Source organism: Erpetoichthys calabaricus, chromosome 9 (genome assembly GCF_900747795.2).
Source record: "Erpetoichthys calabaricus chromosome 9, fErpCal1.3, whole genome shotgun sequence".
Lineage (NCBI taxonomy): Eukaryota > Metazoa > Chordata > Cladistia > Polypteriformes > Polypteridae > Erpetoichthys > Erpetoichthys calabaricus.
The window spans coordinates 172161106-172174716 of NC_041402.2; the positions used below are offsets into that span (position 1 = coordinate 172161106).

At 39.5% G+C, this 13611-nt stretch overlaps 1 protein-coding gene across 3 annotated transcripts in view; it reads right to left on the minus strand.

Annotated features, from left to right (window-relative positions):
- robo3 (roundabout, axon guidance receptor, homolog 3 (Drosophila)) overlaps positions 1–13611 on the minus strand; it is a 407285-nt gene that overhangs the window by 35213 nt on the left and 358461 nt on the right. For all 3 annotated transcript variants that reach the window (XM_051931895.1, XM_051931894.1, XM_051931896.1), the window contains exons 12-15: positions 10729–10895; positions 6356–6477; positions 509–725; positions 234–358 (exon numbers count right to left, since the gene is read on the minus strand). In XM_051931895.1, the coding sequence (XP_051787855.1) occupies positions 234–358; positions 509–725; positions 6356–6477; positions 10729–10895 (631 nt within the window). The remainder of the gene's footprint in view (positions 1–233; positions 359–508; positions 726–6355; positions 6478–10728; positions 10896–13611) is intronic.

Below are 13611 nucleotides of genomic sequence, written 5' to 3' on the forward strand. Positions count from 1 at the left end.
ATTCATATTTGAGGCTTTCACTTCTGTTTCTAAAAGCTTGTGAGTGGGGCACATTAATGTCCACACTTTTCCAGGTATCTGCCTTTAAAAGAGTTGTTTAGGTGAAAGAAAGACTTCAATCCCAAACAGGCTCATTCAGGGTTTTGCAGTTTCTCTCCCAATCATATCAAATGATTATGACATGAGATTAACCATTCTTGTCTTTCCCTGCACAGTAGACAGACCACACTCACCTTATATTCTTGGATGACTCCATTCTGAGACTCCACTGGGGGCGGCTCCCAAGACACACTAATACTGGTGCTATTGTTCAGCTTGACAGTTACCACAGAAACAGCCTGAGGTGGTGAACTTGGAGCTGCAAAAGAAATACATTAATAAATAAATAAAACTGTTATACCTAAAAATGACAGAAAATACAAATGTTGCACACTGCTAAGACATCTATTTTTCCAATAATAATAATCATGCCCTCTACATGTAATTTAGCTTTTTCAGAGGTGCTCACCTTCCTCAGCTGTACGAATGAATAATACTTCACTGTCCATGCCCTGGAACTCATCAAAATAGGGCCGGATCTTCACCTCGTACTCTGAGCCCTTTCTCAGATCTGTCAGTACGGTGCTGTGCTCAGATGCTGCCTTCACCTCCTGTGACAGCCACGTGCCACCTTTGATGCGATAGAGTAGCCGGTATCCCTGGATGTATTGTGACTGGCGATCAACCTGCAGGAAAACAATGCCAGCACCTGGTAATGCACATATACACAGTATGCTCAAATATGTAAATAGTAGCAGACAGTTTGGTTCATTGATGGTCAAGGTTTTGGACTGTTAAGTTGAAGGGTGTTGGTTTAATCTCCTCAACTGTGTCACTATATGACCCCATCTGAATCACTTGACCTGCCAGGGCTCATTCTGGAGAAATATGTAAATAATTGAATCATTGTAGTTTGAAGGTCAATTCAGGAGACACTTTGGCCTGTAGAGGGAAAGGGGTTTGACTATAATTCATATAATCGCTACTTCAGTCCTCACTACTGACTTACTGTGTGACCCTCAGCAAGTCATTTCAGCTGTTGATGTTCTGTTTCAGAAATATGGAAGCAATTATACTAAGCACTCCTGATAAAAGCATCAGTGAAATAAATAAATTTAAACCCCCAGGTGGTTGACATTATTAAACTCCAGTGTATTGGAGAGACTGAAGCTGGGAAAATGGACAGTCAAGGTCATTTACACTTTACTGAACTGAGAGATATAAATTCAGACATCCAAGCAGAAATAAAGATATTCTATAGTATGAAAACTCTCTGCCCCAAGGAATAACAAGCATACAGACCGGAGGAAAGGCAAACAATGTTATATATCTTCAACAGCTTTGTATATCAATAGCTCATAAAACACAAACATTAATGCCTGGCTTTTGTCTTTCTTCTATTTTGCTTGTTTAGCCCTTACATAAATCATATTTTTATGGGTGCCCTTATGACAGCAAAATGAGCCCCCACCCGTAGCTTCACTCTGATTTTTACCTCCGGCTTCTACTGCCAAGCACATCTTCTCATGAAATCATAGACACTGTATTAAAGGGCAGTTTTTGCCTATTTGAGCACATGCTTTGACCTTAATTAGCCTGTGCCTCAAGCAGGAGGCAATGAATCAGTCCAATTAACATCATTTTAAGCATTATTGCAGCTTGGTAGTTGCAGACCCCAAAAAGACCAAAGACATCTATGAGAACACACACATAATCAGCATACCAAGAGTTACAGATTGACACATCTCTATATATATATAAAATCCAACATCTGTCTGTCTGCCCGCTTTTCAAGAGAGAATTACTTAATGGATTTAGATCAGGTTTTTTTCCATAATTACAGTTAGGTCCATAAATATTTGGACAGAGACAACTTTTTTCTAATTTTGGTTCTGTACATTACCACAATGAATTTTAAATGAAACGACTCAGATGCAGTTGAAGTGCAGACTTTCAGCTTTAATTCTAAGTTTAAGACTAAACTTCGGACAGAAAGGCCCACAAACAAACAGAAACTGAAAGCCACTGCAGTAAAGGCCTGGCAGAGCATTAAAAAGGAGGAAACCCAGCATCTGGTGATGTCCATGAGATCAAGACTTCAGGCTGTCATTGCCTGCAAAGGGTTTTCAACCAAATATTAGAAATGAACATTTTATTTCCAGTTATTTAATTTGTCCAATTACTTTTGAGCCCCTGAAATGAAGGGATTGTGTTAAAAAAATGCTTTAGTTGCCTCACATTTTCATGCAATCGTTTTGTTCACCCCACTGAATTAAAGCTGAAAGTCTGCACTTCAACTGCATCTGAGTTGTTTCATTTAAAATTCATTGTGGTAATGTACAGAACCAAAATTAGAAAAAAGTTGTCTCTGTCCAAATATTTATGGACCTAACTGTAGATTCTGTGACTTCTCTCATTGTGCTAAGAATCATAGTTTGCTTGCAGAAGCAATATATTTGTGCTAATCCGAGAAAGAGGATGCGGGCCGAGGGGAGGGGAAAGCGTGACGTCAGGAGTGTGGAGCTGGGCAGGGCCCTCCTTACTGTCCTGTTTCACTGCTACATGGGCGGAGCCACAAGGGATGGCTAGTATATATATATATGCTATTCCATCAAGGTCTGAGACATTGGGGTACAGTTGTTCACATTTACAACAACATTTATTTATATAGCACATTTTCATACAAAAAGTAGCTCAAAGTGCTCATACACTACAGTGATCCCTCGCTATATCGCGCTTCGCCTTTCGCGGCTTCACTCTATCGCGGATTTTATATGTAAGCATATTTAAATATATATCGCGGATTTTTTGCTGGTTCGCGGATTTCTGAGGACAATGGGTCTTTTAATTTCTGGTACATGCTTCCTCAGTTGGTTTGACCAGTTGATTTCATACAAGGGACGCTATTGGCAGATGGCCGAGAAGCTACCCAACTTACTTTCTCTCTCTCTCTCTTGCGCTGACTTTCTCTGATCTTGACGTAGGGGGTGTGAGCAGGGGGGCTGTTCGCACACCTAGACGATATGGACGCTCGTCTAAAAATGCTGAAAGATTATCTTCACGTTGCTACCTTCTGTGTGCAGCTGCTTCGTGAAGCGACATGCTGCACGGTGCTTCGCATACTTAAAAGCTCAAAGGGCACGTATTGATTTTTGACTTTGTTTTTCTCTGTCTCTCTCTCTCTCTCTCTCTCCCTGCTCCTGACGGAGGGGGTGTGAGCTGCCGCCTTCAACAGCTTTGTACCGGCGGTGCTTCGCATACTTAAAAGCCAAACAGCCCTATTGATTTGTTTGCTTTCCTCTCTGTTTCCTTTGAAGAGGAAGATATGTTTGCATTCTTTTAATTGTGAGACAGAACTGTCATCTCTGTCTTGTCATGGAGCACAGTTTAAACTTTTGAAAAAGAGACAAATGTTTGTTTGCAGTGTTTGAATAACGTTCCTATCTCTCTACAACCTCCTGTGTTTCTGTGCAAATCTGTGACCCAAGCATGACAATATAAAAATAACCATATAAACATATGGTTTCTACTTCGTGGATTTTCTTATTTCGCGGGTGGCTCTGGAACGCAACCCCCGCGATGGAGGAGGGATTACTGTAATTCAATACACACCTAAGGACAAACTGTAGAAATGGATTTATTTATGTACACACACACACACACACACACACACACACTAAAGAGTTACATATCCAAAATTTTCTTCAGGTAAAGAAGAAGCTACATGAACCAGGAACTCATAAGTTGCCTTTGTAAATTGGGATAAAAGATGCCCCTGTGTTAAAAATGAGGAAGGGGCTTTAATGGCTCATATAGTTTATCATTGGGTCACTTATTGTTATGTCACATAAACAAAGCCATTATTAAGGTCTTTCTACGTAAGATGCACTATGTGTAGTCCCTTTTTGGAAGTGTCATTGGTGCTCTGCAAGTCTTACAAAGACCAGACAAAGCATTTGTTAAGGTCTCATTACACCGCAACTGACAGCAGATGAACCTAAAGATGGCGTTGTATTTCATGATTTATAGCTGGAGGAAATGTTAGACTTTATGATTGCAGTTGCTATCTCAGCATTTGAGCATGTCAGACTCCAATCTCAGGGCATGACAAAATTACATGACTGCGTGATGACTTTCCAGGACAGTTTTACATTTCCAAAGTATCACAAGCACACTTCTTTTTCTGACAACCAATAATGTGCTGCCTGGCAGAGCTGGTGCTCTATGAATGCTTTACAGGTACAGCAAGCTCACATGTAAATCCTGGCCCTTTCTTTTTCCTTTTTTTCCATTCATTCATAGAACATAAACTATGAGACATCAGACAGACGAGTCTCTTTTCTGTTCACGAGCAATTTGTTCATTATTCCTTGTAACTGCATTATTCACATTGTATTTCCAGGTGGGTGCTTATTGGTTGTCAGCTCTCTTAAACACAGAGCCAGTCCCTATAAGTTAAGACAAAATCAAACATGTTTGAGTCTCTGGGCATGTCAGACTATGCAACCGGTAGCCAAAGGACCACAACACAACTATCCTGACTCACTAAGATTATGCAAACACAGTCTATGACTGAAAATCGCTGCAATGTGACATGGTCTTTTAACAACACCAGTTCCTGTTTTTTTTTTTAATCTAAAGTGCTGGTCAGACCTTTCCTATACTTAAGAAACAATCTGATTGTGAGCAGCCTGCGTGTTGTCTTGGGGCCGTGTGCTCTCTATCCAGCCTGAGTTACCAAGTCCAGTATAAGCCAAGGGACTGAAGTTTACCCTGCTGTGACACATTTCTCACTGCAGATCTGCCTGTGCAGCCCCAGTGCTTTTTCATTATTGCTCCTTGTTGTCCACCCCTACTTTTGCGGTGAAATTCCAGCCATTCAGAATAAAAGACAACTAGTGAATCAAGTACAGTCTTATTGCTCGTTGGTTCTAACCTCCACAATACACAGACCCCTAAGACTTAAGCAAGGGTGAATTGTAGACTGGTTGGACTGAACTCCTGGGGATATCAAACAAAATGATGGCTTCCATCTTGCTAAGGTTAAGTAAATGAAATCTATGACTGAAAATCACTGTAATGTGACAGGAGCTCAAGTAGCCCCAAATGTGAGACTGAAAGTGGCTTCATTAAGCACAACAAAGGAGCCAGCCAAAGATCTGGTGGGGTTCCTTTTAACATTTTATAGCTAAAATGGCTACTACATAGCTGCATTCCTGAAAGCTGGGGAAGAGAGTAGTGGTGCTGGTACATTAATATATAAGAAGAATATCCATCCATTATCCAACCCGCTATATACTAACTACAGGGTCACGGGGGTCTGCTGGAGCCAATCCCAGCCAACACAGGGCGCAAGGCAGGAGACAAACCTCAGGCAGGGTGCCAGCCCACTGCAATAAGAATATAAATGTGTCTATTCAGGAATACAAATTCTGGTAAGGAAAAACATTTCACTTCTTCTTTCTGATTTAGTCTTATCTCAGCAATATAATAAAGATGTACACTTTTATAAAAACAGGTTACAACACCCACTCCTAGAGGCTCAGTGGCTCTCTGTCAGACACTGTATCAACGTTCATGGTTCCTATAATGAAACAGCTTCCTCTACCAAATGTAATTTTAGTATTTGGTGCTGCTAAATCCTCTAATATAGACAATGTGGCTTACAACTTTTCATACTGTAGTGCACATTGTCCCCAGATTTGACTTATTTTGAGGGCATGGGCAAGCAATTTCAATTGTGTGTGCTTGCAGAAAATTATGGAATTAGCAGTACTATTTTATAGTAGGTTAAGGATTTTGATAGGAACAACCACAGTATAAAATCTTCTTTGATTGTCTAACCTAGTGGAGAAGGCATTGAAGATGAAGCTCATGGTTTATGAGTAAATGCCTGCTGCTGACTCCATGATTGAAACAGAGTGAGCCACTTAATCCACTACTACTCCTATTGTGAGAAACACTTGAAAGCAAATGTACTATAAAGCATCTGGGCATGATACGCAGCACTGACTAAATGTCTAACTTGTGAGTCAATTCACCAGCTTTGGCTTCAAATATGAAAAATATATAAGCAATTTTACTATGCGTTTGTACCTAAGGATGATGTTCATGAATGAAAGATACCATACAAGTATAAAGATTGCTTTGTTAGCTGCCCCTTCAACGCCTGGTTCAATAACATATGTAAAGTTACATCTCTACATGTATACTGCACATAGAAGCAAAAGAGGTGAGTCAGATACACTTATAAATATGTACAGAAGCACCCACCCATATTCGTTTAACCCCAAGAGCTTTGTTGAAAAGTACTCACTGTCCAGGTAAGCTGGGCCGAAGTGGATGTCAAGAGGACAGGCTCCTGCAGTTGAACTACTACTTCACCCAGTTCTCGCTGAAGCTGACGATGATCAACACCTTGGCCAGTTGGACTTACATCTGGGGGGAGAAAAGAGCTGGTGTAAGGCGATTTTGTTCCTAAAGACCCCAGGGGTTTCATAAGTGGTGCATTTGACTAACAGCACAGTAAAAGAACAAGGCCAGCAATAAAATACAATCACGTCCATCTAGCACTAGCGTTTGTGACAGCTCAACCCCCTCCTGAAACAAAGAGCTAACATTTTTAAGATGAGGTTGAAAAGGTCTAATCTGACAGAACCTTTCAGACTTTAAAGACTTAATTTTATTAGATAATTCCCGCTGAACAGCATACCTTTAGAGTAAATTAAAAATTTGCTTCATAGGGTATTGCCATAACCTGTGGTTGGAAGACAGACACATATTGATAAAATATGCATAAGTATGAAAAGTGTCGAGTGCAGCATGTTTGTTACTTTCCTGGTCTGATTGCTCATGTGTCAGCATGGCAATTTGAATTTATTGATCCAAAGGGAATCAAATTTAGTTGAAGTGCATTCAAATGAACTTATCGACATTTAATTAAAGGGAACTAAAATGAATCAAACTGCTCTGAGCATAAGCAAACAGAATGAATCAAACTGAAGTGACATTAAGTGGACTCCCCTGAATAGATCTAAATGTCCCATGATGAGAATTAACTGGAAAAAAACTGTAGTGCATTACATTGAAATAAAATGAATTGAACGCAAAATGAAAACCAAACTGAAATGAGTTGAACAGACAGTCATACTAATGTTAATGCAGATGACTTGAATTACACAAGATTACACCTGGCTCTCCCGGGAAATCCAAACAAAACGAATGGAAAAAACTGAATCAAGATGAACTGAATATAAGTGTGACCTACTAGGGAAAAAAAAAAAAAAAAAACTTGAAAAAAAGATTCTAATTCTGTTCAAATATTCTAAGCTGAAAACATCAGGATGGAATTGAGCATGGTTCCCCTGTATTTATTACATTTATCTGAACGCAAATTATCTAATGACTACCACTATCATCTAATAACTTCAAGAAAATGGATTTAAACACCAATCTAGTCACTGTCTCTGTAGAGACTGTCGGTCTTCATCATACCTACATGTTTTCATTAGTATCCCTTTTTTCATCTTACATCACAAAGGCTGACTGCTGCTGACCCTGAATACACCCTATAGGTGTGACAATGTGTGTGATTATGCCTTGCGGTAGACTGACACCCAGTACAGTGGTGCTTGACAGTTTGTGAACCCTTTAGAATTTTCTATATTTCTGCATAAATATGACCTAAAACATCATCAGATTTTCACTCAAGTCATAAAATAACCAAAATATTATACTTGGTAATTTATTTATTAAGGAAAATGATCAAATATTACATATTTGTGAGTGGCAAAAGTATGTGAACCTTTGCTTTCAGTATCTGGTGTGACCCCCCCTTTGCAGCAATAACTGCAACTAAACATTTCCAGCAACTGTTGATCAGTCCTGCACACCAGCTTGGAGGAATTTGAGCCCATTCCTCCGTAGAGAACAGCTTCAACTCTGGGATGTTGGTGGGTCTCCTCACATTAACTGCTCGCTTCAGGTCCTTCCCCAACATTTCGATTGGATTAAGGTCAGGACTTTGACTTGGCCATTCCAAAACATTAACTTTATTCTTCTTTAACTATTCTTTGGTAGAACGACTTGTGTGCTTAGGGTCGTTGTCTTGCTGCATGACCCACCTTCTCTTGAGATTCAGTTCATGGACAGATGTCCTGACATTTTCCTTTAGAATTCTCTGATATATAATTCAGAATTCATTGTTCCATCAATGAAGGCAAGCCGTCCTGGCCCAGATGCAGCAAAACAGGCCCAAACCATGATACTACCACCACCATGTTTCACAGATGGGATAAGGTTCTTATGCTGGAATGCAGTGTTTTCCTTTCTCCAAATGTAACACTTTTCACTTAAACCAAAAACTTCTATTTTGGTCTCATCCGTCCACAAAACATTCTTCCAATAGCCTTCTGGTTTGTCCACGTGATCTTTAACAAACAGCAGACGAGCAGCAATGTTTTTTTTGGACAGCAGTGGCTTTCTCCTTGCAACCATGCCATGTACACCATTGTTGTTCAGTGTTCTCCTGATGGTGGACTCATGAACATGAACATTAGCCAATGTAAGAGAGGCCTTCAGTTGCTTAGAAGTTACCCTGGGGTCCTTTGTGACCTTGCCGACTATTACACGCCTTGCTCTTGGAGTGATCTTTGTTGGTCAACCACTCCTGGGGAGGGTAACAATGGTCTTGAATTTCCTCCATTTGTACACAATCTGTCTGAATGTGGATTGGTGGAGTCCAAATTCTTTAGAGATGGTTTTGTAACCTTTTCCAGCCTGATGAGCATCAACAACTCTTTTTCTGAGGTCCTCAGAAATCTCCTTTGTTCGTGCCATGATACACTTCCACAAACATGTGTTGTGAAGAGCAGACTTTGATAGATCCCTGTTCTTTAAATAACACAGGGTGCCCACTCACAGTTGATTGTCATCCCATTGATTGAAAACACCTGACTCGAATTTCACCTTCAAACTAACTGCTAATCCTAGAGGTTCACATACTTTTGCCATTTACAAATATGTAATATTCCATCATTTTCCTCAATAAATAAATGACCAAGTATAATATTTTTGTCTCATTTGTTTAACTGGTTTCTCTTTATCTACTTTTAGGACTTGAGTGAAAATCTGATGATGTTTTAGGTCATATTTATGCAGAAATATAGAAAATTCTAAAGGTTTCACAAACTTTCAAGCACCACTGTATATGGCTAGCTCCTACTTTATAATCAGTAATAAAACTAGAAGCGGTGGGCATTTATATCTTCTACAAAACTGGGATGGCCAGTGCAGTTTTCTAAGTTGTGGTGTGAGGCCCATTGAATCAGTAAGCTAATAAAAAGGGCATGTTCAGTAATAGGGCACACTCTGGACACCCTGAAGGTGGTTGCGAGGGAGACAATTAATACAACACTGAGTGCCATTATGAAAAATGCTACACATCATCTCTCTGACACATGAACACTGAGAACTTTCAGCCAAGGAATTATTCAGAAGTGTATCCAGAAAAGCAACTGGGTCTCCTTTATACAAAGAGCAATATGCCTGCATAATACCTCAATGGGACTGTGACTGCTAAGACGGTACATTTCTTTCTTTGTAGTCATTCTGGTGCATGTTGAGACCATAGTGTGTGTATATGTATGTATGTATCTATCTATCTATCGAGCTCCTATAAAAGGCCAAATCTTTCTTTTTCTTTCTTTCTTTCCAATCTATCTATCTTTCTATATCTATCTATCTATGGTAACCTACAAAACTACATCTCAAGTTGGCTAACTGGCAGGAGACAGAGAATATAGATAAGAAGAGAATGCTCCACATGGAACAAGTTCTTCAGTGGTGTCCCCTGGAAGTCTGTCCCAGGACCGTTACTTTTGTCCAACTTAATTTAAGGATGTAGATTCCAGAGTAGTAAACTTTTGAAATTCGCAGATGATGCTAAAATTGGAGGAATGGCAAAAACCGAGGAGGCAGCAAAACAATTCAAGAAGACCTAGACAAGCTTCAGAATTGGGTGAACGCTTGGAAAATGCAGTTTCATGTAGAAAGGAGTAAGGTGCTACATGTGGGCAAAAATAAATAAATAAATAAATAAACATTAGTTGTGAGTACAAGATGGAAGATACTTTCCTACAGCAAGCATCCTCTGACAAGGATTTAGGAGTTTATGTTGACACAAATTTTTCATGTTCTAAGCAATGTGCAGAAGCTAGTAAAAAGGTAAATAAAACATTAAGTTATATCATAAAGCATGTTAAATATAAATCAAGGGACATTTTGCTCGGTATTTATGATATACTAATGAGAATGAAAATGGAGTATTGTGTGCAGTTCTGGCTACAACACTAGAAGAAAGACATAACAGCACTTGAAGCTATGCAGAGGAAAGCAACCAGCTGCATCTAAGGACTTAATGACACACTCAGAGAATTAAACCTGTTTATATCAAGCAGAGAAGGCTCGATAGTGGGGACCTAATCCAGGTGTTCAAATTTCTTAAAGGTGTGGCAAATAACTTTGAACTGATCCATTGCGAATAAAATTTGACAAAAAGGAACTACACTCAAGAAAGATAACATGATACAGAAGAATCAAATGGAAACTTAATGAAATAAATTAGAAAGGAGTATGTCAACCACCAAGTCCTGGTACATAATGCCTTATATAATAAAGAAGTCATCTTACCTTGGGTACGCACAGGTTCAGAGATAGGGCTGGGGTCACTCAGGCCGTAGCTATTAACAGCTCGCACGATGAACAGATACACAGTATCGGGGTTCAGGCTACTGACTGTGTGCTTCTCTTGCTTCACAAAGTCGGCCACTGTCTGCCAGGTGCTGCCAGCTGATTGACTGATATGAAAGACAAAAAGATGACCACATGTTTTTGAAAATAAAAGATAACAGGCTTGCTCTGTACCTGGATGCTATTTTAAAAGGCTTCTAAGACCCTACAACAACAAATGGAATAGGGTGGCTATGGACACCCTAAGGGGCAAAATATTAGATTCCTCCCTAACATGTAATTGGCTGAGAATGACAGTAAAAAAACCAAGCGGTGTAATCGGACAGCAAAGCACTACACTGTGGCTTGCAGAGGCAGGGGATTTGTGAAAATTGGCAGAACACTTAGTGACAACAGGCGATCACGAGATGGCCGTTCACTTGTGCTCTAAATCATTGACACATGTTTCATTGCAGCAGTGGAAAAAACACTCACCTGCCAAGTTGTGGGTAAACCGCATTAAAAAAATCAGAACAATTTTTTGATGGAAACACTGCACGGAGATATTTAAAGGCCATCAGGTAGAAGGCAGACGCCTCTGGGGATAAGTAAGGAGGGCCCCCAGATGGAGTAATTTAAAATAAAAATGTGAAGAAAAACAAAGAGCACCATTCCGCAGTGGAGGGGAGACCGTCTGGTACGTGGTTTTATTGCACTGTCGAGGACGAAAACATTTTATTTATTTATTTGACTTCTCTAGCCATAGCTGCATGGAATGACCGAGTGTTTTATAATGCAGCCAGAGCAATTAGACTGGAGCGAATAATTCCATTCGTACAATAAATATGTCGCCCTATGCCTAGGTTATAAATCCAAGGTCACTTTCTCAATCAGCCTCATGGAAACACTAACCCCCACCCCTCAGGCTGTGACAAAGGCTCAATAAATCGGACCATTCCTCTAACAAGGTGTCACCAATGGCTATGAGTTGCTAAGTAATTACTTTAGTGTCCCATGCTTTCTCACTTCCCAATGTCTGTAAAGAAACATTAGAGCAAAAAACCATATTAAGAGTATGGCACCCTCTAAAGTTTCAATTTCAGGCTGACCATAGCTTACTGGAATAGTGTGTGAGAATGAGATCAGAAACTGTAACACCAAGACAATTCTTCACAATATGATAGCCTATAAATGAAAGCAATATCATTTAATCCCACACCCGCAAACACTTTTCAGTAATCCCGCCAAATAAATACTGGTTCAATTTTATATTACACCACTTTTAAAGGTCTCTATGGCATCCTGTCAAATTCAGAATGCTGTTTGGCTTATATTGTACCCTGTTAACTGTAACTAGGAGTCTTTTGCCTGTATCACACAAAAATAAGTTGTGTGATGGATCTCCAAATGATACTTACTATAAATAGAAACAGTAAAGGTGCATCTGTGTAGCCAATAAGCAGGCATAAGATATGCTTATGATGCATTTTCTGGGTATTCTTTCACCGTTCATATGTCATACATTTCTGAATTTTTCTGCAACTAAATTTGCATTAGCGTGGCTGTTGTATTTATACTCTTACAGCTTACACCAAATATCCACTGTAAGGAGCTACATATAACTTCTTAATAGACACTTGCAGTCCAACTCCTAATCAGCAGAGGTTATTGTCTTTTTTTCAAGAAATGGTGTGTTTCATTATTAGCATGCTGACTCCTTACTTGGAAGCATAGTGAATTATTTCTCATGTTGGAGAGAAGCAAGTTAATATCTCAAGTGTAATGCACACATGATCAGTGAAGTGTGGATCCCTTAAGAGTTTTCCAGCTCTTGAAAGAAGACAACCTAGAAGAGACGCTAGCCCACTGCTGATGACACTCAAATATACTAGGAATATTGTCGAAAATCCACATAAACACCGGGAAACCGTGTAACCTAGCCAGAATGAAAATTTAGAACAAAAGCAGTATTATGAAGCCATCTCTTTGCTACTGTATATTATATAGACACATATTCTTGATTCCACCTAATCCAATTCAGGATTTCAAGAGGCAAACCCTATCTTGTCAACTCAGGGTGCAAGGTATAAAACACCCAGGGTGGAGCACCAGTCCTTGGGCAGAGAAACTTCATGCACAACCACACGTACTTGTTCTGGGTCAATAATAGAATTATCAATGCCCCTACTATGTATATCCTTCACACTGTTTGAGGAATAGCCACAAAGACATGAGAAGAACATACAAACTTAACACGGCCAATGAATAAGTGTATGATTTGAACACATGGCACTGGACCCCTGATATAGTTACACTTAATTACTGTGCCACCAATATTATATTATATTATATTATATTATATTATATTATATTATATTATATTATATTATATTATATTATACCATACCTAAGCCAGAAAATCCAATTTTGGTTCACAGTGACCAAGGCCAATCCTGCTGGCACTATGAATGAGTGTGCATGCACATGAGTGGACATAAAGCAATTTCCTGCCAAGGAGTAGTGTAAGGAAAAGAGATTTTTCATGCCTTGTGTTTAGTGCTAGTGGGCTAGGCTTTGGCAACAAAGCAGGAAAGTTCCTAAGCACTGCACCAGTCTATCACAGTAAATTGCTTATGCCTACTCATGTACACCTACACTCACTCACACATAGTGCCATTTGAAATTGCCAATTAAACATAACTTGTACATCTTTGGGGAGGTGGAAGGAAAACTGGGGTACCTAAAGGAAGACGTGATACAAACAGATTAACTGGTGACTTTAAATTGGTCCTGTGAATGAGTGAGCTTTGGAATGGACCACCACCCAATATAGGGCTGGATTTT